This window comes from Temnothorax longispinosus, chromosome 2, assembly GCF_030848805.1.
Source record: "Temnothorax longispinosus isolate EJ_2023e chromosome 2, Tlon_JGU_v1, whole genome shotgun sequence".
Lineage (NCBI taxonomy): Eukaryota > Metazoa > Arthropoda > Insecta > Hymenoptera > Formicidae > Temnothorax > Temnothorax longispinosus.
Window position 1 is genome coordinate 4,123,435 of NC_092359.1, and position 25,353 is coordinate 4,148,787.

Here is a 25,353-nt window from a genome sequence, read left to right on the forward strand (position 1 = left end):
TACATCAGCCTACATTTCATGCGGTTATACATTTTAATCTCGTATGCAACCTTCAAATCGGATAGTTGTCAATATCATTTCCACGTATAATTTATATCTCATAAGTTTCTATCAATGCAAGTGCGGCTGGAGGTAGACTAATTTCATCGCCATTACGAGGTGATCTGGTTTCAACAAAGGTATGGAGCTCTCGTAATTTCCTGCGACTGCGCGGAAGAAGTGATCGAGTGCGCGGAATGCTATTATTCTAGTTCATCCGTAATTTAATACTAATTGAGAAACGAGTGCTTTACAGCTATAATCTTGAAATTATTATTAAGTATCTCTGTTTTACTTCAAAATGTTTTATCTATTTCGCTTGATAAATATTTCGCTAGAAAAATTCTCTAACGTTTTAACCGATGCTTTGTTATATCTAATTTCCGAAACATAGATATAGTAAATTTTTATTTGATTCTACACTTACAAAAGATCAAAACAAATATAATACACAAATGTAATTAATATTTTTTAATTTGTGCTAAGCAGGAAAGAATGGATGCTTGAAATAGGATAGAAGATGAGATTGAAACAGGAAAGCATTATTTTAATCTCAATCAAAACAAATTATTGAATGCGCGATACTCTATATATGTATAATCTACATTTATTTTGCTAAAATATATATAATATTTTCTCTGTTTGCATAATGACTTGTTTTTATGCAAACAGAGAACTTCTATTTAGGTCGAGGTCCGATAAGCTCGAAAATATTTCACGCTTCGTATTACATTCAATTCTACAAAACTGACAATATGTATATATATACGAGAAGATAAAAATAAATTAATTTACTCAAAATGTATTTATTTAAATAAAGCGCTTTCGGAGTAAACATCAATAAAGGAAGTATCAGTTACGCGAAGACAATGTTGTCGAGTATCGTGCATGCTTTGACCTGGAATACGTCGAGAAAATACCATTTGACATTAAGGAAATACCCTCGAGGTGGTTTTTATCGTCGAATAATTCATTATTGAGCCGCTCCGAATTTATTTCATACATCTTGTTGCGACTTGACGGAGAAAACGAGACGTGCAGTCAAACAACCATGACGAAAAGCTCGCGACGCTTGGTGATTTTCGCGAGAAGAGAAAAAATATAGAACTTACGATATGGCGGCCCGTCGGTCGGAACGAAGGCCAAGCGATGAAGGAAAAACGAAAAGTGTGTCAGGGCAAATTGCGCGGCGCGACGCCGTCAGGCGACATGTGACGGTGACACGAGCTTTTCAATTAATCAGAAATAAACGATGTCAACGGCAAACCGACGAAAACCGATGCCGGGTACAAATGTTATTTATCGTCAAGCACGTGGCAACCCCCGTAGGATGTTGTTTAAACGATCGTCCGAATGTTATCGCGACACATGTTTTATGCGTATATACCCTGGCCATGGGAAATTTGTGAGACTTTCCCGTCAGTTTTGACACAGTTCGTTTTCCTGGCGGTTATTTACGAGGCGAGAAAAACAGGCAAAAATTAAACGGATTGTATGAACATTAACGCGCATTTGCATACCTATTGCCACGGAATAAATATAAAATATTTATCTCGCGAATTTCCTCCGTCGTCCATTTCTGAGACTATTAACTTACAGCTTGCAGCGAAAGCTTTTAGAATTATTTGATACCTCATTAAAGTCTCATCATTACAACAACTCCTTTTTCATCATTCCATTTGGAAACTAACAAACAAAAGTAATTATACATTCAATCTGAGTGTTTATTGATTTATTCGGTAAATTTAACTTTAAATCTTCTTAAAAATTCTATTTTTTCATAAATAATTTAAATAATTTGTGCATTAAAATTTATATAAATATAAAATAGTTTAAAAACTTGCATTAAAAATATTTGAACAGAAAAAATAAATATTATTAATAATTTATAAAAATTATAAAAATTTAAAGAGAAAAATATTGAATTCAACTAATGTTAATTATGTTTATCAATTCAAAAATAAAAATAAAATTTAATATAATTTTAAGTAAAATATGTTTAAAAATTAATCTTTTGTAAAATCTCTCTCTCTCTCTTTCTTTCTCTCTTTCTCTCTCCCTCTCAATCTATCTATATCTATCTATTCAATCTTCCATGCATTCAAGTCGATACGCAATTATATCGACAAACTATATTTTCGGGATCTCCGTAAATTCTTTTAAATAATAAAAATTCTTGTTAGATCTTCCGATTGAATAAAATTGAGAAAGAAATATTTGCTTTTTGTTTATTTGCGAGAAATAATTTGGACCGCAAAGGATTAATATTATTAATATATATTAACGATTAAATTCTGTATTCCACGATCGATGTGTTAATCGCATTAAGCACATATATCGCTAAACTATGTTATATATTGCTTAAACTATATTATGCTACAACTCAAAGCTTCTCTCACGTTCTTCTGCTTGGACATAAAAGCGGTATATCTGCACTTCCGTTTAACATACAGTATGATCGATTGCTTCTTTACGATTCCGTAACGGCGCTCTACCTTTTACATAAACCGCGCATACTTCGAAGATAACATTTACGTTGGCACAGCGAAAGTTTCCATTTCATTTAGATAGAATTGAGCCGCGGTGAGTAATGGAAAACGCAAGGTGCACAACCCGGAATTGATTTCTCGTACAACCAATTTCGCGAACCGGCGTCCTTGGCAGATATTCTCTCTCTCTCTCTCTCTCTCTCTCTCTCTCTCTCTCTCTCTCTCTCTCTCTCTCTCGCGATCGCACAAGTCCTACAAAAATAATCTAACCACGTAGCGTTCCGAAGGACTCTCGTGACCGCCGGCGAAGTTGAAATCCCGCTATCGGGTATGCACCTAATCGCACGGTGAACCTAATCTACCGTGGGCCGGAAGAAGCGATTTTTCCTTCGCGGGAATGGTGGTCGCGACATGATGAAATTTACAACGGTGCTGCACATCCGAAACGAGCGTTATTTATGCTGACATGCAATTAACTTTTTTCGCCTCGCTTCCCATTTACATCGACCTGCGGTGTATTGCAGTTGCGCTGTATATATACGACGCGCGATAGCGATTACGCTATATATGAGCAACAACGACGCAATCGCGCAACGTAGCCAGCAGCGAAGACAGTCGAGAGACTAGCAGTCAATTATTTTTAATATCTCATTGTATTCTCCCTTACATCGCCATTAAGGTTAATAGCCCGCAGCGGCTATTTCAAGGCACGTCGATCCTTTTTGAGGGCCCATAATTAAAGTCAATCGCGTAACCGGAAACGGTCCATTAGACGCACTTGCGGATGAAAGAAGTCTCTCGATCGTGGATCCACCCGATCCGCTTCGTAAATCTTCTCGATGACCGACTTGGGCCTGTGTTCTTGCAAGGTTTATTTCCTTACTTTATTAAGAATACGAAATACCGATATTTCATTTCGAATATTGAGCATCTCGAATATAGTAATATTTTATGTTCGATGTTATAGAAATATTGATACTTAACTTTTTAATTATTTTCTAATTGGTTTTGCTTCATGCAGTCGCGTAAAATTAAAGTTTTAGACACCAGAATGCTTCATGTTGAAAATTTGAAAGATGCAAAACCAAATTGATATACATATTTATTTGTATTCAAATTGCAATATCGTGAGATCGGCTCTAAATTGATCGAAAAATTTGTATAGAAAAAACAAGTAGTACCAATTCTAGATCCTGCAATTACACCCTATTTCTAGATTTCTTTTCTATATTAATTTGTCGCGTAAATTAATGTAACATTCTATGTTTTATTAAATAAGAACAAGAATTATCATGAGTCATTATGATCAGAATCATAAGTCGTAGACGCACGCGCATTCCTCGAACGTGCGCGATGTACACGGCGTGCTTTTGTTCTAAATACAGAACGTAAATCGGCTTTCGCGACTCCGCGTGTATTTTTGTCTGTCGTGCAATAACCCCTATATGTACGCTGTGGGAGACACATGGCGCGCGTGTAGTCGATTCATCGAATAGGAATATAATGGAACGATTCTACGAGAGGGAGGAGGTACTCCTGGTACGTAGACGATGCCACTCGGATGTTATGAGATTCACATGGAACGGAGATAACAAAATGTATTATTATTAGCACTGATATTATGCGCATTACATATATGACAAAACATATTAGTTTGATGAAAATGGATACGTGCAACATTCGTATATCTAGTACGTATGAAGATAATACATATTCGTGAGAATATTTTGTCGTTCACATCGCATAATTAATTCTGATTTTAAAACATTTTGTTTGAACTTTTTTTAGATTTGGAATTAAAATATTTTTTTCAGCTGAGATATGCTTTTATTTATACATCTTATGATACTATCAAATATATTGATGTTTTATGTTTTTATATACAATAAAGATCTAAATGTTAATCACAATTATTTTGAATTAAAAACAATTTGTTTAAAAAATATCACTAGATATCGAGAATAGTAACTTATTTAGATTTAATGTTCAATTTTTCAACTAAATTAAAACGTGATATCAATCTTCACGATATAAAATAAGAGAGAGACAATCTTATGGACACCTATTTTCAAATATGTTAAACTACCGTTTCTGTAAAAAAAATTGTACAACTTTCATATTATAGGGCGGAAAAATCATACGCGTAAAATAATCGACTAGAAAAAAAACGAAACGGAAACGCACACGAAAATACACTACGAGATTCATTGGCGGTGAACAACCATATTCAATTGCGCGGGGATATTCGTTCGTATGACGCAAATGCGATTCCGCGCGCACGACTAAACGGCTGACACTTCCACCGGGCATTCTCTTTTACGCCGTATGAAGGGGAGGGAGATCAATCAGTTCTGTATGTTTGATGTTTCAATTGTATCAGTCAAATACCCGGGCGTATCGAGACGCGTCGTTTCGAGTGCCGCCACCGCCGCCGCCGCGACCGAACGACATTCAGCGAGAGTGCGCGGAGTAGATCCCGGGGCTCGATTTCAGCACGACACACAATCGACAATGAAGCGTTCTCGTTGCTGTAAGCGCTCTGCCGGCATTGCGATGCGCGTTAAATCACAACCGACGGCGATGGAACGGCGCCGGTCCGTGCTGATTCAATTTCCCGGCAAAACAACTGCTGCCGAAATACTTTACAATGGGAGGAAGCGTTTTACATGCATGACGCGGCAAAGTGCGCACGCTCGCTCGCTCGCCTCGCGTAAACCCGCGCCGGCGTGCGCCGATAGAATTATCCCAAACGCCACGAACAAAATGTAATTTGTGCGTGATCGAAGAACACTAGGCAATGCAGACGCAGACGTAAAAATAATAAATATATCTCTAAGAGATTCATAAAAGCTCGCCAAACGAGATCTTTGACTAATCCTATTCTTGACAACGGCAGAAGGTGAACGACACATACAACTGCGTTCCATGAGAACGTGCAAATTTACAATTAAAATAATTCTTTTATTTATTTCTTTTATCAAATTTTATTATTAAAAGTAAAAAAAGAGGATAAATAATATAACTAGTGCAGAAAATGGTATCAAATTTTAAATTATACTAATTACAAATTGAGCTTCTACATTATGCGCAATTATCTTTCAGTTAAAAGCTCGCAGTGCCGAGCTTTAATGGGTAGAAAGCAGGCGAGGACGCGCTCATCTCGTAGGAGTAACAACACGGAAGGTCTGCTTGCTCGTTTCTACACCGTGTAGCTTATATATATATCCATAACGATTGAACAGACTTGTCCGAGCGTAAATATAACGATAATGCAACGCCCAGCTTGCGTCCGGCTCTATCTCTCGCTTTCTTCGTCTCTCTTTCTCCCACTTTCGCCTCCTCCTCCCTACCCTCCGCTTTTACGCCCTTTGCCACCCACCGACTGTCTGCTTTTGTCTCTCCATCGATTCGTGCACTCGCCATTATTATAGAGAGATAATGCCCCTATACTCGACGCTGCGCAGATTGGCGAGGCTGCTCGTATGAAATGTGCAAAAGCTCTAGTCTAGGCAGAAAAGAGTGAAGGATGAGATATGCGTCGAGCGTTCTGTGTCCTTTATTTTCCTCCTAATATAAAATATGCAATCACTTGCTTCTTAGTAGGTATATTATAGAATTTTTATTGCAGTTTTATTATAGAAGTTTTATATAAACAATCTTATAAAATGTAAAATTATTGTACGTCAAAATTTAAAAAAATATATATATCCATATACGTATAAAATAAAATTGTATATATTGTTGCGCTCGCGGTAGACTACCGCGAGCGCAACAATATTATATATTATTTTATTTATTTATTCATTTGAAATCAATCTATCTGTGCCATCACAAATTATTACGCGCAAATTACACTGACATATATCAATATCACGAATATAAACACGCGATATATCGATATGGCAATTGGCATAGCTAAAAAAAGTATTAACTATTTACCGTAAGTATTCACACTAGCTACGTTAATTGTATGGTTTACGTCTCCATTCAGTTCACTCGCTCTACGAATATTGTCGCCAGTACGACTACGGCGAACAATACGTCAAAAGGCAATCGAAAACGATAACATTGCCGAACAATTGTTACAACTCCCAATAATCGGTGCTTTTAGCAAACTGACAGCAACAATATGCTGACGACTTGCAAACGTTTATCGCGTACAAATGTGCATAAAATTCACCGCGGCATGTGAAACGTATGTCGACGCATCCGATGAATCGTTCGCGGATCAATGCGCCTTCATGAAAATTTCAGAATGAAAAGTGCGCCGAGAACACTGAAACTTTCATATCGACGAGCGCGGAATTTACGCGGCAGCTTTATACGTATGTACACACGCTCACGTGCATCGAAAATGTGGATCAAAAGATTAGAAGTGACTGTTATATCATCGCGCAAGACTCCATCACCGCGATATTGAATATCTCATGAAAACTGTGGGCATAAAACATTTTTTTTTATCGTTTAAATAACGGGATAAATTAAACCAATGAAATTTTTTTAACCATCACGAATTTATTGTTTCTAAAATTGGAAAACTTAATGTAATGCGCAAGAAAAGAATGGAGTAGTATAACCTAAATTAGATTTATATCACATACAATTACGTTAAATATATTAAAAAAGATAACAACTAGTTGCATCTTTAATTACTTAAAGTTATTTTGAAACTCCTAATATCTTAGATTTCTATTAACACGCAGCTTATTTTTTCTTTTGTCAAAGATGCCAATGTATATCGAAAGAGTTGACGCGACTCCCCTTCGCGTGGCTATATATTGATTCGAGTTTATTGATTATGTAGCTGGAGTTGTTTGCCAATTGAAAATCGAAAGTACTATTAATATTGCATCAGTACTGTCAAGCATTCTTAAGATTCTTTACATTCACTGACTTTACATTAAAAAAAAAAACGTAGATGGTAAATAACGAACACTCCAATGGGTTTATGAATAATACGTCATTGCCGTCACTCCTGCGCAATTCCCGGGAAAAAATACAAACATTCCAACACTTTATTGATAGAGATTTCTGGCATCTCTTCGGTGACAGCAGAAATGACGAGTCGAGTATGGCTCATTCGTTCTAGAGATCGGTATATGACTGTTCGGTCGATTTTCCCACGATCGCGTATCGTATTCGCGCTCGGTCTTTCTTGCCATTCGGAAATGCAAAATGTTGCCGTATGCAATTGTGGACGGTACGCACGATCGCTTGAAGTACGTCGATTTCCCCACATCACGTATGTCACGACATACATAAAAGCATTGTTGCCCATATGGAGGAAGAAAGAAGGAGGAAGAATTCTTTTGCGGGACCGAACGACACGCCAATGTACTACCCATTTTTCTCCCCCGCACCATCGTTGCCGGATGGCGAACGAACAGATAAACTGTACGGAGTACGTGGAGAAACGACGAAGGAACGGCGAGAACGAGATAGCAAATCAAAAGGGAGCATTAAAAGTTGTCGATGCGTTAGTCGCGCACAGCAACGCGGTCGTTGCCAGAAAGGACTCCCCCGGGACTCAATAGGGGAAGCGACGAGGAGCGGCGACGAGGAAGCCATTTCGCTCATCTGCCGAGTCATAAAGCAGATACTACAGTTCTATCCTCGAAAATACATAAATCTTGCCCGGCGGCCTGATGTAATGCGGGAGAAATGAGTCCTCGCACGTAAAATAAATGATCAGATCAGCCGTCGTTTTCGGGGAAGACGTTGGTCTCCCATGGAGAGAAAGAGAGAGGAAGAGATGTACGGATTTCTGAGGTTGAATAAAGATCTTGAGAACATAATGACGATGATAAAATCGATGTTCCGTCGCTCGTCATGACATACATCTAAGCGAATTAAAATTTAAACCACGTAATCCTAATGCGAATCGATTGAATGTCCGATAAACCGTGTTAGTAAATTTTCGTGGATTATATCGTGGCTTAAGCATCTTTACGTTCGGTCGGGCAACGTGTTCAATAAAGTACCTAATATGCGATTAACCTTTAAAAACATTTATCTATAAAAATTTTTTTAGTTAAAAATTTTCAATGTATAAGGGGCATTTTTTAACAAACAAACCGTTTTATTAAAATTTCAAATAATTCAAATTTTCATCATTTTAATTAACTGACTAATCGTGACTAATCGAAATAATTTAATAACTTAATAATTATGACAATTAAGTTAAATGTTGTAAAGCATACAATTGTTTTTGTCAGATAACATTTCATCCGCTGATTAACGTTATAATAAAATAAAATCCTGATTAGGTAACATACATTACACAATAAATCATAATTATTCGTATCAATATTCAATTACAAACGAATATTGAGAACCTGCCATGTTCCATGCTATATTCTATCTAACTAATAATATGCAACATCCCTCATACTTTAATACCACAAATTAATATATTGGCATAAAATTAGTCATGTGTGCAACCAATATTATAATAATTAATCAAAATTATATTGAAAGATATCAACTTATTTATTTATTTTCTTAATTTTCATACTTACTATGCAGTAGCCTAATATCGATATATTTTTAGATTTATAATAAATTCCTTTCTCATTCTCTTGTTTTCTTTATTAATACTTCTAACATATATACCGACATTTATTTCAAATACTTATTGTTGGATATTCATTCATTTTATTGTCTCTCTCTCTCTCTCTCTTCCTCTCTCTCTCTCTCTCTGACAAGGACTCGTTTTTCATAAGTTGGTCAAAAATTCGCGAAATTTCAGTGACGGACTTTTTATCAGCTCAGCGTTTCGAAGCGCCTATCGCACTCGTAAATCTCCTCGGCTGTCTGAAAGCACTTTTCTGCAGCACGCGCAAGTAACATCCCGTTTATCAGCGCAAAGCGCCAAGCATGACATTGCCGCAATCGCTGACATCCCGACGCCCAAATGTTGGAAAGATAGCGGACTAAGAAGAAAAAGTGGAATCGCTATTTGGGACTTTCTTACGAATTACGAAGACTGATGCAATAAAACTACTGACTGACTGCTCACTAAGCCTTGCACTTACAGTCACTTTTCTGATAAAGAACTAAGTTAAAATTGAACACGATAGTTGTAAATAGTTTTCGATTAAAACTAAGATAACTTTTATTCTTCAAACAATTATTCTTATAATTATTCTTTTTAAATAAGACAATTAATGTTAACCATGTAAATTGCTATTAAAAGAACAAATTAAATAAATCGCACATAATAATTCAAATTTGTTATTAATAATATCTATTAATACAGAAATTCGTAAAACGTATTAAAACGACAATTATTTATAAAATTGTATTTATACTAACGATATTTTCCACGATTTATTTATTTGGGATAGAAGTGGAAGCGATAAAGAATGAGAATTATAAATTGTCGTTTCACGATATTTACGGACGATAATTATCTTCTTGTTTGAATTCGAATATATCTCAAATCGCGCTTCCAACTTTTGATTTAAATGTAATTTGGGATAAAGTTATTATCACTTGAGTCTTAAGTTAGACGAGAGAATTTGCTTTAATCAGATTGAAATGTCGTCTCTTCGACACGTTTGCAAATCCTTAATTGTTTACTGTAGTAATTATAAGATACGATGCTGTTTGGTGTCTTCCACTTTCACAATCACATTCAAAGAATTAATACGTCGACACGCGAAACAGCTCTCGCCTGCGAATAATAGTACGGCGCGTTGTACGAAACAAAAACAATACTTATCAAAAGCCATGTGCCAGTCAGTCTCACCGCTAAGAAGTCTAATGTATTATAAAATAATTATATTCTAAGTATTCTGTTTTTTCCATTTCAAATTAATTATTAACATATATATTAATATAACATCGATCAACATTCTCTTTCCGATTCGTTATTATGTGACAGAGTACGATAGAGATGTGTGTTAAAATCAATGAAAATTCACTCAACGACATAATAAATACACGATGAGGATACACAGTATGACAGTATTACAATAGTAGAGAATAGTATTTGAGGTTTGAATATCTATCATGGATTATTAATGAAGCTGATGCAGATATCAAAGATGTCGATTGTTTAAAAGCGATGACCCAAGCGGAGGATGACTGTTTTACGCTTCATGAAACTACAACGCGACTTGACAGCGACAGTGTCAATCATCAAACGTTATAGACACCCTCCGACCGCAGAAACTGTTAACAAGCGCAGTCATCCTCCTGTTTTCAAGTATTAAAGACATAAAGATATGGCATTGAGATATTTCCGTCACGTGTGGGACGATGCAAAATTAATAATAAACTAACTATAACAACAAAAAATGCATACGATTAAACAGACGAAATAAAAATACAATTTCGTGGAAATTGATCTTATTTTATAATTAGCACGGCAGATTGTTATGTTGAAAATGAGATAGGCATAGACCGTTTTGAAATTGTCCAAATATCGTTCATAGAATATATCTGTCAAACCGACAATTTTCGAACTTTGCTGTTATTGAAATAAAATATTTTCTCTCTTGCGATATTCTCGTATTCAGTCGTAACAATCACGGATTTTATAAACAGTCGCACCGGACAATTGGGAATACCGCGATCACAATAACCTACGCTCTCGCTGATGCGTTAATATTCCAATAATATTGTTATTTGCGCTCTTATCAAAAGCACGCAATTAATATATATTCGCAGGTATGGATCGACGAACACATTGTATTTCAACTCAACCGTGAATGCGATTACTGATGTTATGGAGAGAAGCCACGGCACGAAGTTGCTAAATTTCGAAATATCGATTATTAATTATTAATGTCGTTAACGTCAAAGACGCTAATTGTCTCAAACAGCGCCGTCAAACTTAGAGCAGTTCTCGAACCGCAACTCTAACTCCGAACTTACTGTCCTTGATTACGCATGCAAACTCTAACGAGGGTTTCCAACTGCAGCAACCAAATGCAAAAATGTCTCTAATATACATATACGTATAATATACATATATGTATAATGTAACAATTTCATTTGAATCTTAAATATGCAAATTTATTAACGAATAGATAAAAAAAGTTCCGTCAAATCAATATAATAGTCCTTTATATACATCCAGAAATATGATGTACACATAAATTTATATTCCTGGATGTATTGGCATATAAAGGTCTATTATATTGATTTGTCGGAACTTTTTTTATCTATTCGTTAACGAGTTTGTATATTTAAGATTCAAATGAAATTGATACAGCTTACGCGGAACTAACTGTGTGAAAACATTTTCATTATTTTCAAATTCGATACCCATTTAATTTGCTGAATCTAACATATATTGTACTATCGAAAGTTCAATACATTTATATACAATTCAGTGCATTTATCTCAATTCACGCATCCCACATGGCGAGAGAATGATATATACACCAGAGTAACGCAATGCGATGCGATGGCGCGCTCGTTGTCGAGGGATTTTTCGAAATATAAATCCTCGGGATGGATAAAACGTCGGCGCGATGATGCTCATAATTTCACGGAGCCGCGTATCGATTGCTCCCGGTTCGATGGTTTCGCGAAAACGAACGCGATCCGACGCCGAGCTCGGCGCTCGGCTCACAAGCGTAATCTCTAATGCGTAATATCGCCCGTTCACGCCGGGATGAGCAACGCCAATAAAACGAGACCGGGCGCATCGGGATCGCAAACCGCCGCTACGCCGCGTTGCGTTACGTTGCGTTTGTTGCGTTGCGTTTAGAGTGGCGCGCGGTCAATGATTTTGTAATCGCGATCGGGCGAACGCTCGTGGAGAAAAAAAATTCACAATTTGATTAATTCCACATTTGTCGCAGTGACGATAAAACGTTTGCCCTGCACATCACGAATCGAGTCAATAAACCGTACGATCAAAAGCCACGGGTGTGTTTATGAGCTCCGTAATATTTTACGGCACATTGTCTATATGTATGTCTATATATATTTTTTTTTCATAAACGGTCGGAATAACGTGTCGACGTTACGATCCCACCCGAAGTGATTTGATTCTTCTCGAAGCACGAGACCTAAACTAGGAACTACCGCGATGCGAGTATCTATCTTAACTATTGTCCGATATATCTATTTCACGAAATCATATATACGGCGAATACGTATATCCGCGAGGGATCGACTTTAAATCTGCGTGTCGCTTTCATCACGATTGCGAACTGCACGTAGTGTTGCAAGAGAGAGAGAGAGAGAGAGAGAGAGAGAGAGAGAGAGAGACAGTATTTTCTTATTTCGCTGTTACATCAGGATCCAGGGAAATGGCGTGACATTGCTACAAACGTGGACGCAAGTATTGTTTACCACCTATATAAGTCACTCGTTAAAGCACGGAACGGGAAAAATCTGTCGTGAGTAACGAGCGTTTATTTGCACGCGGCGTGAAAGTCGGGCGCGCCGCGCGACTGTCGTAAAATCGATTTTCGCATTCGCGCGATGTAACCAGAAGCGCGCTCTCTCAATTTTTTCCCTCCCGTTAGCATTTTTCGTGAGACGTGGTAGCTGCCGAGAGAAAAGAGATTTCTTCATATCATTTAGATTATCGACGACGCGCATTTACACGGATTTTCGCGGCGTTGCTGATGACGGGACCCAGAGCTTTTTTGCGAGGCGGCAAGCGCCTCAACGAGCGACAAAAAAGCCCGATCCGATCTGTAAAAAGATACGTTATCAATCTCGCTGGATATGGGACGAAGGATAAAGCGAAGAACACACGAAGAGAGAGAGGAGGACCGCAGGTGTGTCCGCGTTACGAAGAAGTCGCAAACTTTTATTGCGGCGTTTATAAGGGATGGGGGAGAGTGACCCAGAAAGTGAGACGATCTGGGATACTACCTGCGAATCCGTGTCGCGCCTTGAAAAATCTCGACATACATGACACTAACGGATATCTATAAAAAGCGTAGGATTCGTCGAGAAATAGGAATATAGTTTACTGCAGACTTCTCTCAGGGAGCGAAACGCGAGAGGAAACGTCGTGGCAAAAGGCAGGAAGGAAGAGAAATGGGGAGCATGATAAAGAAAATGAGACGGTGGAAACTGAGGTGTAGGTGTCTGCTCAGAAGAATACAGAGGAAGACGTAATAAACGAGATCGCGAAAGCAGATAAGGGCTGTAAAAATATGGTGTTGCGTAAAGAGATCGTAGATGGACGAGTTAGTAATAATAAAGAACGTAGCGCAAAGGAATACAGACGTATCTCGTTATCGTCTTAACAGAAATGTTCGCGTCATTACACGGCATCTATTTGTGCCACGTTAACAATAAGAAACGCGAAGAAAAATATCGAACAAAGCAGCGCGATCTTAAGATAGCTAACAAAGCGAAACGGATGAGGAACGAAGCGTGTAACATTTAAGATACATCTATAACGGTCGGGTGCGTTCTCACAAAAGCCAATATCGCGACATAGAAAAAATAATAAATGGTACTTTGAAGGGTGGCGTTAGGACGCGGACTCTTAAAGCGAAGCTTTTTGATCAAAATGCAGCCTCTGTGCGCCGCTACTCCTCCGTAAAATCAAACGCGTCTTATTGAAGTAATGCCTACGTAATGATAAGGGAGAAAGAAAACACTACGTCATATCGAAACAAATATAATTATATATTGTATAGTATATAATTATATACTATTTCCAGAGATAAATGCGGAGAATTCGAGACGACGAGGTTGCTCGGTCGGGAAAAAGAGCGAGGAAGTTTCCTGGAAAGAATCGAAAGAGTAAAGGAAGAAAACGGGGTCGTTCGCGAATATCTTCCAAAAATTCTTGCATCATATATGGAGTGATATCAAGCAAACGGTATTTTTCGAGTATTCTCGGGAATTCAATATCACATCAAGCTATCGTAGTAAAATCAAAATTAATATTCATAACGCACAATTTCGACCAAATGATATACTCATCGATTGAGATTGGACAGCTTTAAAAGATGTTAAATGTGTTTCTGAATGAAGGATAATCTTTTGAACGTTATTTATTCATTATTCTATAAATCACGATATTGCCTATGTCTAAGAATCTCTCGTTTATAGCGCTTACTTCTGATTGCATTTTTATAATATTAATAATTGTACAGAAATATATCATCAGTGTAGCCTTTTAATTTATCATTAAATAAATCCAAAACTTTCCGCACTTCGATTCCAGCGTGAAAGAAAATATCGTGGTTGTGGATGATCCAATTTCTCGCGGACCACGAGAAAACCGAAATTAAACATTCATCGCACGATTCGCTGCGCGTTAATGACCACGAGAAAAAACCAGCAACATATGGCGAGGCGGACAGAATGCCGCAAAGAATCGTTTGCGGGGAGTACAAAGATGAACCTTGGCAGAAGGAGAAAGAGAAATAGAGATAGAGATAGAGATAGATAGAGAGAAAGAGAGAGAGAGGGAGAGAGAGAGAAAGAAAGCAAAAAAGTAAAGGAAAAAGGGACAGGGAAATAATTATAGCATTATTCGCAAGGGCGCGTTGCGGCGGTGTCGGTACAACGAAAGACGGACAGAGAGAAGCGCGTAAAAAAGAACATCGGCTGTGGCCACTAAACAGAGTAATGAGAGTGTGAAAGGAGGAACGAGCGACGCAAACGTAGAAAGGAAGCCCTCCTTAATAAAAGACAAGGGAATATCAGCGACCTCACGCCTGGTCGTGACAACGACGTCCGCATCCCATTCGCTTCAGCATCCTTTGAGCGAGAAGCCATCGTCGTCCCCTCCCTCGCCCCTCGTTCGCGCCCCGCGTTCCCTCATCCGCCATGATCCACCGAGAACACAACCCCTGACAATCCAGCACGATCCGAGCCGTAGCAGGGAAGGGGAGATTATATTCCGTTGTGTCGTCCCTGCCTTTTCACGTTGCGCCCGCGTACGCTCTCGACTAAACAGGCCATTTCGTCGTCACGCGCGGTGTTTCCGTGTTTTCATTCGATGCCTTTTTTCAACAATTTTAATCGTTTTCAAAAAGCCAGTGACAATAGTGACAATAGTCAAAATGCCAGCTGGATTTAATTCGACAAAATTCGACAAAATTTGTATAGCCCCATATTACTCGATCGGGTTGACATTCCGATTAATATATAGTCGGATTCGTCTAAACCTCTATACGCATAACTGTATTTTTTTACATTGCTGGTATGACAGAAAAAAACGTGATCTCACATCATATTTTCCTTTAATAGATGTGAAAAAATTATAGAAATCTGGAGTAAATTTAATCTTCTTTTACGATACAAAATATATATCTTCATCAATGTATGTATATAATATACAGAAAGCACACTTTCCTCGATAATGTCGTACAAGAGAGCCAAAATAAATTTTTATAGCAACTTTTATCGTACGAAAACCATAAACGTTTTCGCACGACTCATAAAGTCGAACGTAAATGTTCCTTTCTACTTTCGAGTTATAGATACGGGTCCATGCTTCTTCTTACTATCTCGAGCAACTTCCACGCACGATTCGCGAAATATGCTCGCGCGTATCTATTTTAGGAATGGCTGCAGGAGGAACTGTTTGCGGCTATACACGCGGGTGTCGATACATGCGCGAACGCAGCATTAAGGGTATATACAAGAGAAACGGATATGTGGACGAGAGAGAGAAAGAGAGAGAGAAACGAAGAGAGATACCGAGAAAGGGATATCGATGCATACGTGTGACCCCGATTCGAGTCACCCCCGAAACGCGAATCTCTCCGAGTTCGCAGGCACTCGGAAAATAATTAGACCCATCGAGTTCCGGTACGCAGTCTAATGAGAGGCTTCCTCGGCCGGATGCGACGGAATCTCCGCGATCTCCTTGCGCGGAATGCTAATCGCCCGCAATTACGCAATTGTATTTCAAGAGGGAAAAGCGTGGACAAAAAAGATACGAAGTAGGAAATTTGTATTACACTCGCGTAATCTCCTATAATTTCAAGCGCATCGCTTTAAACCGAGAGGACAGATTTTTATGCTGTTTTCTATTTTTTTTTTTTCAACTTGCCATATGTGGAAATATCCATCTCTCAGAGAAATTTATATAAATTTTTTTAAAATTTAGAAAAAAATTAATGTATTATATTTATTCTACTATTTAATTCCCCATCCCAGATTTTATTTTCTAAATAAATATTTTGAATAATATTCATATATTCATAAATATTTTAAAAAAATATTTGCTGTCCCTTTTAAAGATTATTTTCAAAAATAACCATTTCCGAAACACAACTGAATTGTTCACGAATCACTTTTTACTCTCAACTGCCGCCAACCGAGGGTCGTTATATTGCCAAACTTATCCATAATAATTCGCAAATATGAAGCCACAGACTTACGTGTCGCGCAAGATATCTCGGCGAACAGCGCGATCGACAGTAATCCAGCCACGAGGAGGAGCGTGGCCAGGAAGAACGATCTCGAGCTGCAGCCCATCACGGCATCACTACCGATCACCACCCGATTCGCGCAGTAGTCCTCGTCGGATATCACCGACGGCGTGTCTCGAACTCTCGGCGACGCGAGAGACTCGTCTCTTTCCAGCTCAACTGAGCTCGAGGATCTCACTGTCACCCTCGCGGCGAAAACGTCCAGCTGTCATCCGCGCGAAAGAGTCCGCTCGAGGACCACCACCACCGCGTACGTGCCAAGCACGCGATTCAGCATCGACGATGCACCGCCAGGCGAGGAAGCTGCAGTTCCGCCGCGACAAAACCGGACGCCGACCTCTCGTTCGCGTCGCGCATCTCTTCGTGCATCACCTCGCCGCGCTTCCTCTCTGCGCGCTGCGGCGCGAATCGACGACACTTCACAGACTTCGCGACCACGAGACCACGAGAATCAACAATCAATCGACACAGGACGCACCGACGAATCTGCAATTTGCGAGACGCTCCGCGTCAGGAAATCGGTGACCCAACTTCCCGACGCCGATCGCTACTAATCTCTCGCGTAGAAGAGATTCGTGACAATGGTACGTTTCTCTCTAAGGTAAAACCGGGTTGATTCACTACCGCCGAATGCACAGCCCGATTATCGGATTTTAGAAGAACCTGGTCGAATTCCCCCGGGCGCAATGTCCCCGTAAGGGACTCGTTAAACTTGGGCACTAAAGCGCCGTTGTAAGCGACGCGACTCAAATCGCCGGATGAATTCCGTGTTCGGAGAAAGAGCGAAGAAAGAGCTCGTCGATCGTTTCTCGTAACGTGTTGCTCACAGCCAGATTTAGTCTGGCTCAGTTTACGCATCTGCTCTTATATTATCGGAGCAAGCACACTGTTTACGCTGAATATAATTTATGCGTACAATAAATTACGAATTAATGTGTTTGAAAAGGAGAGAAATCAGAATATCGATAATCATCCAATATTTATTTAACGATTTACAAAAAACGTGATAATTTTATCATTGGCTGTGTTTGTCGCATTGCAATTTCTGCAATTTCTGTTTTCACGTTTGCGACGAGAACAACACCAGAAATGTTCATTATAGATTATTCGCTCTATTGATGCCAATTGTAATGCATATGCCATTTACGTCAATTGTAATGCACGCGTGCGTGTAACGAGTGTCTAAATCCGCGGTAAATGCACGCATATGTAATACCCCGCGATCGCTATTGTATTTCACACGTTACGACGGTTGATCAACCCGCAATCTTTAATAGGATTTCGCAGGATCCAGTCTGAAAACGCCGATCGCGGCCCGTTGATTTACGGCGACGTCTCCATTTTCAGCGCGATCGCAATTTCGTAGAAAATCATATCTGGGGAAAAATGCGGATACAGCGCGTATCATTTATCGTTGGGTTTTCGAATCGAGTGATGATTTACGCGGCTAATTGAGATATCTCGGATAATTTCGTGCCGTCGCGTTTCGGCTGCCGGATCGCAAGCGAGCGAGCGAGCTAGCGGGCAATTCGAGTAGGTACGCGTTATTCGCATCGGACGCGGGCATAAATCATCTTTCGCGTTTCGCGCAAACGGACGGCCTTTTAAATTGATCGTCCCGGCAGGTCGGTCGTACTTGTGGATTGATACACCGATACCGCTCCGCGTGCCTCGAATATTAAAAAACTCGGCCGTAAATTATCGTTCTTAATATTCGCGGGAATGTATCGCTCGAAATAATATCGGGACATTCAAGTAAATGTAAAGCGGAGTGCAATCGCGATATTATTGCACGAAAGATAACTGAGAAACCGTTTCGATCATATTTATAATCATAATCCCATCGAATGTGGTTTTTTCTCTTTTTTTTTTGTGAGATCTCACTTGCGGTCTCACGCGAACGATGTTTTGATTTTTCAACCGCGTTTTTAAAACCCACATTCCGAAACAACAGATGATGAAAACACGTCATTCGCTCCGAAAGTTTTCGCGCGGTATATTTCCATTTGTGTCATCCGTAAAATTAACGCCTCCGAAACTTTCGTCGTCGCCTTTGCGCGCGTGCGTGCCAATGTGCAAATGTTGATATTTCGCATTACGGGAGAGACTACCGACCGCTAGGTAGGTAGGTAGGTAGGTAGGTAGAACCTCGCGCCGTCAGAACGGAGGCGAATGTCCGAAACTTATGGAAGTGGGTCACGACGTGTATTTAGGCAGCAGCCTCCGTATCTCGGTATCGGTTTATTCCCACCTGTAATCACCGGCCCGCAAACTGGGTACACAAAGTCCCTCGTGCATATGCATGCCGCGGCCGCTTTGTCCCGACGACCCCTTGAACCGCTCGTCTACCCGTGTGTTATTCCTGCGCTACGACTGTTCCCCCCCCCCCCCCGCAGCCGTCCGACGCGTAGGGTACGCACGTCGCGTTCTCTCTCTCACCCCTGGCCCTTTTCCCGCACAGCCGGGGGTCAAAATGACGTTCGGAAAAAAAAACGGAAAGGATATACGTATATCTCGACAACGTGTATCATCGGCATTTATTTTTAAGGACGAGTTGTACGTCACGGGCAGCGGAGCTATCACTTCGCCCGTAAATCCCATTCACGTCAAATCACAAACTCGCGTGCACTCTTTTTCGGAGAGAGAGAAAGAGAAGAGCAAGGGTTAGACAGGGAAGAGAAAGAGAGAGAGAGAGAGAGAGAGAGAGAGAGAGAGAGAGAGAGAGAGAGACCGTAATCCGCGCGTAGCGCGAATGCGTCGAGAGCATCGTCGGCAGGGTGGTCATCGTGTTTCGAAAGCGCGCGCTGAAACGCCCCGTGTGATGGAAGTAGATTGAAAAAAAAAAAAAAAACTAAAAATAAAGCGGAACGAAATTCGTGCGCGCGTCACGAAAATCGAAGTGCATCCGCGAGGCAGCGAATGCGAGAATAATCGAGCCGACGAGGCACGACCAACCCTCCTTCGCGGCCGAGAGGCACGTGACGGGCCTCCGCGATCGGCACGCGAATTCCGACAGCCGTCTGGAGCACGTGACGATCGATCTCGCGCGAGAGGACGAGTCCTCTCTCTCAAACGATTCTCATGTTTCCACCGAGAGCATCGCACCGTCCGGGTCCCTTTCAGGTAGGAAGCCTTCTTCTCAGCGAGGAAACCTTCGCCGTTCGGATATCGGAGTAGCGCGAAAGGTCGATCGACGACGAGCTCTTTCTCTTCGGTATCGCCGTATCGTTGCCAAGCGTCAATCACGATACATTCGCGCGGTAATGGGAAAAAATCAGAAAAACTCTCCCTCGACGCTCCCCAAATAATCGTTGCGTCTCGGCCCACCCCTCGAGGTCCCGAGGTCCCTCGTTCTACCGAACACACGCGGGCAACTGCTCCAAGGCCGTCCACGTCATCCCCTCTCACCGGGAGACGGCGTCAGCGACGGCAATCCTTTCGGCACTGCTCTCGCAAGATCGGTCCACTCTTCTCACAGCATCGCGAAAAGGGCGAGCATCATTCGACGCACTTGGACTATCGCAGCTCGCAGCAGCCCGAATACCCGAGGAGCGCTGATTCGTGCGCGGATTCCACAACACCTCGGCGTCCTCGCTTACCCCCGCGTCGCGAACGGACGACGTGGACGAGGGATCGCGAGAGGACGTCACGTACGGCGAACGCGCGAGAGGAACGAAACGGAACGCGACGGGTCCGCACAGTGTTGCGGTGTGTACGGAGACGCGGAACGACGAGCGAGCGAGCTTCGAGTGCGCGTCGCGCTCTCCCGCCTCTCTGGCTCCGCTCTCGGGACTGAGAGTGGAGAGAGAGAAGCACCGTCGGATCCACCGCCACCCCTACCGGCGTGGTGGCCGTTACCCCTGCCTGCCTTTCTCTCGACAACCCGCGTGCTACGTTTTCCCCTGCCGCGCCGATCCCACCACGCGCGCGGGCGTCCGCCGCGCGCTACCCCCGCCACCACCTCTCCATCCCTCGTCCATCGCCCTACCTCGTCTCCCTCGTCACCCCCTGACCCCCTCTGCTCCGGAGAGGAGAACGACGCCACCCTAGCCGCTCCTCTACGCGATCTCTCTCTCTCTCTCTTTCTCTCTCTCTCTTCTTTCTCTCTCTCTTCTCTCTCTCTGTACGTGTGTATTCCATTGCTGTCGAGTCGAGACCGCGCGAAACACGGACGCGTCCGGATCGGGGATGCTTACGATCGGCTACCGTCATTAAATAAATATTAATTCTTATGTCGAATTGAACTCGACATTATGCGTGACCTATCGCAGCATTATTTAAACATTCGAATCTGTATCCGAATATAATCGGCTAGCATATATTTTTAGAATTTCCATAAATTCCGCCAAGTAATAGACATTTTTTTATTCATGTTAGACCAGTCAATAAAAAACATTAAAGATCAAGTACCTGATCTTCTCTCATTTGCGAGAAATATCTTAGATTGCGAAGGATTACAGTCCATTTCTATCAATGGAGATTTAACTTTATTCGATTTAACTTATCTAATTCTTGGAATTAGAAAAAGAATAAGAAGTAAGCTAAACCGAGATTAAAGTTAGTTAAAAAAATAACAGAATGTCATTTAACTTAAAGTTATTGGTTTAAATTTCATCCTTTAATATTTAACAGTAAATTTATTTTCTAATACTACTATCTTTTTTTAATTCTAACAATAAGAATTAGAAAAAAAATAAGAAGTAAATTTACTGTTAAATATATTTCTAATTCTTAGAATTAGAAAAAGATAAAAAGTAAATTTCCTGTTAAATATTAAAGGATGAAATTTAAACCAATACTTTAATTTAAATGACATTCTGTTATTTTTAACTAACATGTGTGTCGAAATTTATTATTTTAACTCCATTGGTTTAGTAGTTTAGTTAAATTTACACTGTTTCAGTTAAATTAGCGACATATTGAGTAGGAGCAGTGGCGGCCTACGAATTTAACAGTGGCTACGAATTTAACAGTGTTAAACTGAGATTGAAATCAATCTACATTAATAAAAATAGACATCAGTCATGCAAGTATAACACGTTCACTCACCATACGCCGCGGACAGCCGATCAGTGACCTTACCAGTGATCTGCGACTCAGCCTCGTCGGTTTTTCCTCCAAGAATCCTCGTTCTCAAGAAGGCACTGACAAAGAACAGCATCGCACACGCGTTCACACACTCACAAACACTTAAGTAGCGACCTGTAAAAATGATAAAAAATGACTCAAGTTGAGTATAATTTGACACTACGAATTTTTAACAGTGTTAAACTGAGATGGAAATTAATCTACATTAATAGAAATGGACATCAGTCATGCAAGTATAACATGCTCATTCACCAATCTCACCATATTGCCATGGACAGCCATCAATGACGTCACCGGAGGATCTGCGACTGAACCAGCCTCGTCGGACTTCTTAAAGAATCCTCGTTCTCAAGAAGGTGACGGAAAACAGCATCGCACACGCGTTCACACACTCACAAACACATTAAATGGCGACCTGTAAAAATAATAAAAAATAATTTAAATTTAGTATGATTTGACACTACGAATTTTTAACAGTGTTAAACTGAGATGGAAATTAATCTACATTAATAGAAATGGACATCAGTCATGCAAGTATAACATGCTCATTCACCAATCTCATGATATCGCCGCGGACAGCCGATCAGTGACCTCGCGGATCAGGTGATTAATTTGGTGACTAAATCAATCTCGTCGGTTTTCTCAAAGAATCCTCGTTCTCGCGAAAGTGACGAAAAAGACAGCATCGCGCACGCGTTCACGCACTCACAGACACACATTGATATACACAGCGACGATACCTCGAGCTAGAAAACCGTATGCTCCGAAATACGAAACGGAAAAAGGAAAAAGCCAGCCCACCGCCGCCATGACGTCACGGCGAGACAATGACTCCGACTCCGACTCCGACTCCGGTGGTGCGCGTACTACGCACTACGCGATCGAGAATCCGCGACTGATTTACGGTCGGTATACGAATCGATGCGCGACACGAATGTTCTGTGATGGCATTCTCGGCTCTCCGGCGCACGTAATTTCGCTGCCGGCGATTAGAAACTCGACGGGATCGCGAGAGCGAATTCACTTTGACTGGCAACCGGCACAAAACGCGAAGGATTGACGCGTACCTGTGCATGCCTGTGCGCGGAACATTTACGAGCAGCGATTCGCGACAAGGCTTCCCCATTCGCCGTTTGACAAAGTCCTCCGCGACACGCAGCGGTTTAATGCGTTTGGTAATACGAATGAAGTGATTTCTTACGAGATACGTCGCGTTGAAAGCTTCCGCGATGTCCAAAGTTTGAGAACTGTCCCCGGCCCTCGCCTCCCCGATACTCGCCCCGCCGCGCGCCCTACTCGAAATCGCGGCGGAATCAAACGCGCCGTGCTCGCGCGAAAACCGAGCGTAACCGATGACGGCCGAGCCCGCGCGAGCCCGGCCGCCCCGGCCCGGCCGCGGAATGGCGCGAAATCGAAGATGCTCCGAGTATTTCAGTACTCGTGAGAGTACGACACCGATCAAGCGTGATGATATGATCCCGTAGGGATGACTGATCCGCACGGTCAGGTTGACTTAGCGAATTTACGGAGCTCGACATCCTGTGGGCACTCACGCGTACACTTACATGTCATGTGTGCAACGCACACAATTATATCATACATTTAAGAATAAAAATGTGATAAGAATAAGAACGACCTTCATTTATATTTATATGCGTTTTTTTATACAAATAGAACAGTATGGCGAAAGCTGAGGCTCGTTTTCTTATTTTTTATCTTTTATTTAACAACGATAAATCCTTCACATACGCTGTCGTTTAGAACATTGAAAAACAATATGTGCAATCCGATATAAAATTGCATAGGTTTTTCTTTAACAAAAATTTTACAAAAAACGTCATCTTTTTCTTGTACCTTCTTAATCATTGACAGTTCAATGAACATTTGAGGAAACATGGAAGCAAGATACCTAATTGTAAGAAGAATAAAAATAATAGGAATAAAAATGAGATTCATATTCATATTTAATACTGATGCTGGAACAGGCTAGCGAATGCTAAAAGAAGTGGAACACAATGACAAATCACTCATAGTCATTATTTGGAATGTTGAAAGACGATACGAGTAATCCGATATGAAATTCATTTCTCTTTAACAAAAGTTTTATAAGACATTATCTTTTATACCTTCTTTACATTAAAAAAAAAAAGTTTTATTCTTTGATACTTTATGTATTAAATGACACTTTAAAATCCTTTAAAAATTTTCAAATTAAATAAAAAAATAAGGTTTTATTATCTTCCTGCATTTATGGATCTTAACTTGTAAAAAACCGCTTCTTCGATCCGCTATATTTCAAAAAGTTTCGTAAAAACCTTCTTTGTATTTTTTTTTGCAAGAAATCCCGAATTTTTTGTATGAATTTCTTTCTCGTTTCTAAATCCGATTCTTAAGTGTGTTTATGGAATTTTTTAACTCCTTTCTGTTAAACATTAAAGTGGAACGGCCATCCATTTTGATAACTTGCATCTTTTATGAAAAGTAAACTGAAAACTATCGAGCAATTTTTTCAGACAGACCGAGACTCACTTATAAATTACAAGCAAGAGGATTGTAACAGCTGTGTCCATAGAACTCCATAATCGAATATAATGAATATTCGTGTAAATGTACGTCATAATCTATAACATTACGAGTTTTGTTCCTTGTATTTTTCATATATTCCAAGTCAATTAGACGTGTGAAATGAAAAGTATATTTCGTTTTTGATACACATTCATAGCTTAATTGGACCGGCATTACATTTCTGCCTCATTAAGAGATTTACACGATTTGTAAACATTAAAGTAGAGAAATATGTAGCGCACCATTTTGCAAAATAGCGTTGCACTCATTTTATTGCACATATTATACGTATGCGTTTACATGACATGAAACAACTCAAAAGAGCTTATCTTTAATAAATCAAAGTAAAGCAAACTCACACACATACACACACAAATGGGAAGAAAATTTCAAGCCCGTATTTGTAGTCGCGTTTCTACTAACAATCTCAGTTAAAACCTTCATTATGAGTATCTCATCTGATACAATTTTGAGACGAGAGATTCAAGTGACTAAATACGGGCCTCAGGCTAACAATAAGTGGAAATGATGCAAATATTCTCCGATAACACTATAGTTATGTATGTATTACTTAAAATTTAAAAGAAAAGTATATTTGTTCCCTTTTAATAATTTTGCACCAACTATTAATTTTTATTACTATTGAATAATTAACGTGTTGTCCCATTTAGTCGCTGGTGTAAATTATTATCTCAACTGATCTTACACGAAGTTTGTCGACATTATTCAAAACCGCTCTTAGCAATTAAGCAGTTTCTGAGAATATCACGGCGAATTTTGGAGTTCACAAGTCACTC

The 25,353-nt window shown here is 40.3% G+C and overlaps 1 protein-coding gene across 3 annotated transcripts in view; it reads right to left on the reverse strand.

Annotated features, from left to right (window-relative positions):
- The window catches only part of Tei (irregular chiasm C-roughest protein teiresias), a 321,127-nt gene extending 299,031 nt beyond the window's left edge, over window positions 1-22,096 (reverse strand). The window contains exons 1-2 of one of the 3 annotated variants that reach the window (XM_071769712.1): window positions 20,312-20,701; window positions 16,853-17,389 (exon numbers count right to left, since the gene is read on the reverse strand). In XM_071769712.1, coding sequence (XP_071625813.1) covers window positions 16,853-16,949 — 97 coding nt within the window. In that variant the 5' untranslated portion in view covers window positions 16,950-17,389; window positions 20,312-20,701. Of the gene's footprint in view, window positions 1-16,852; window positions 17,390-20,311; window positions 20,702-21,952 lie in introns of those variants that run through there. The other 2 variants (XM_071769711.1, XM_071769710.1) reach the window with 2 other exon arrangements.
- Between the last annotated feature and the right edge of the window lie 3,257 nt (window positions 22,097-25,353).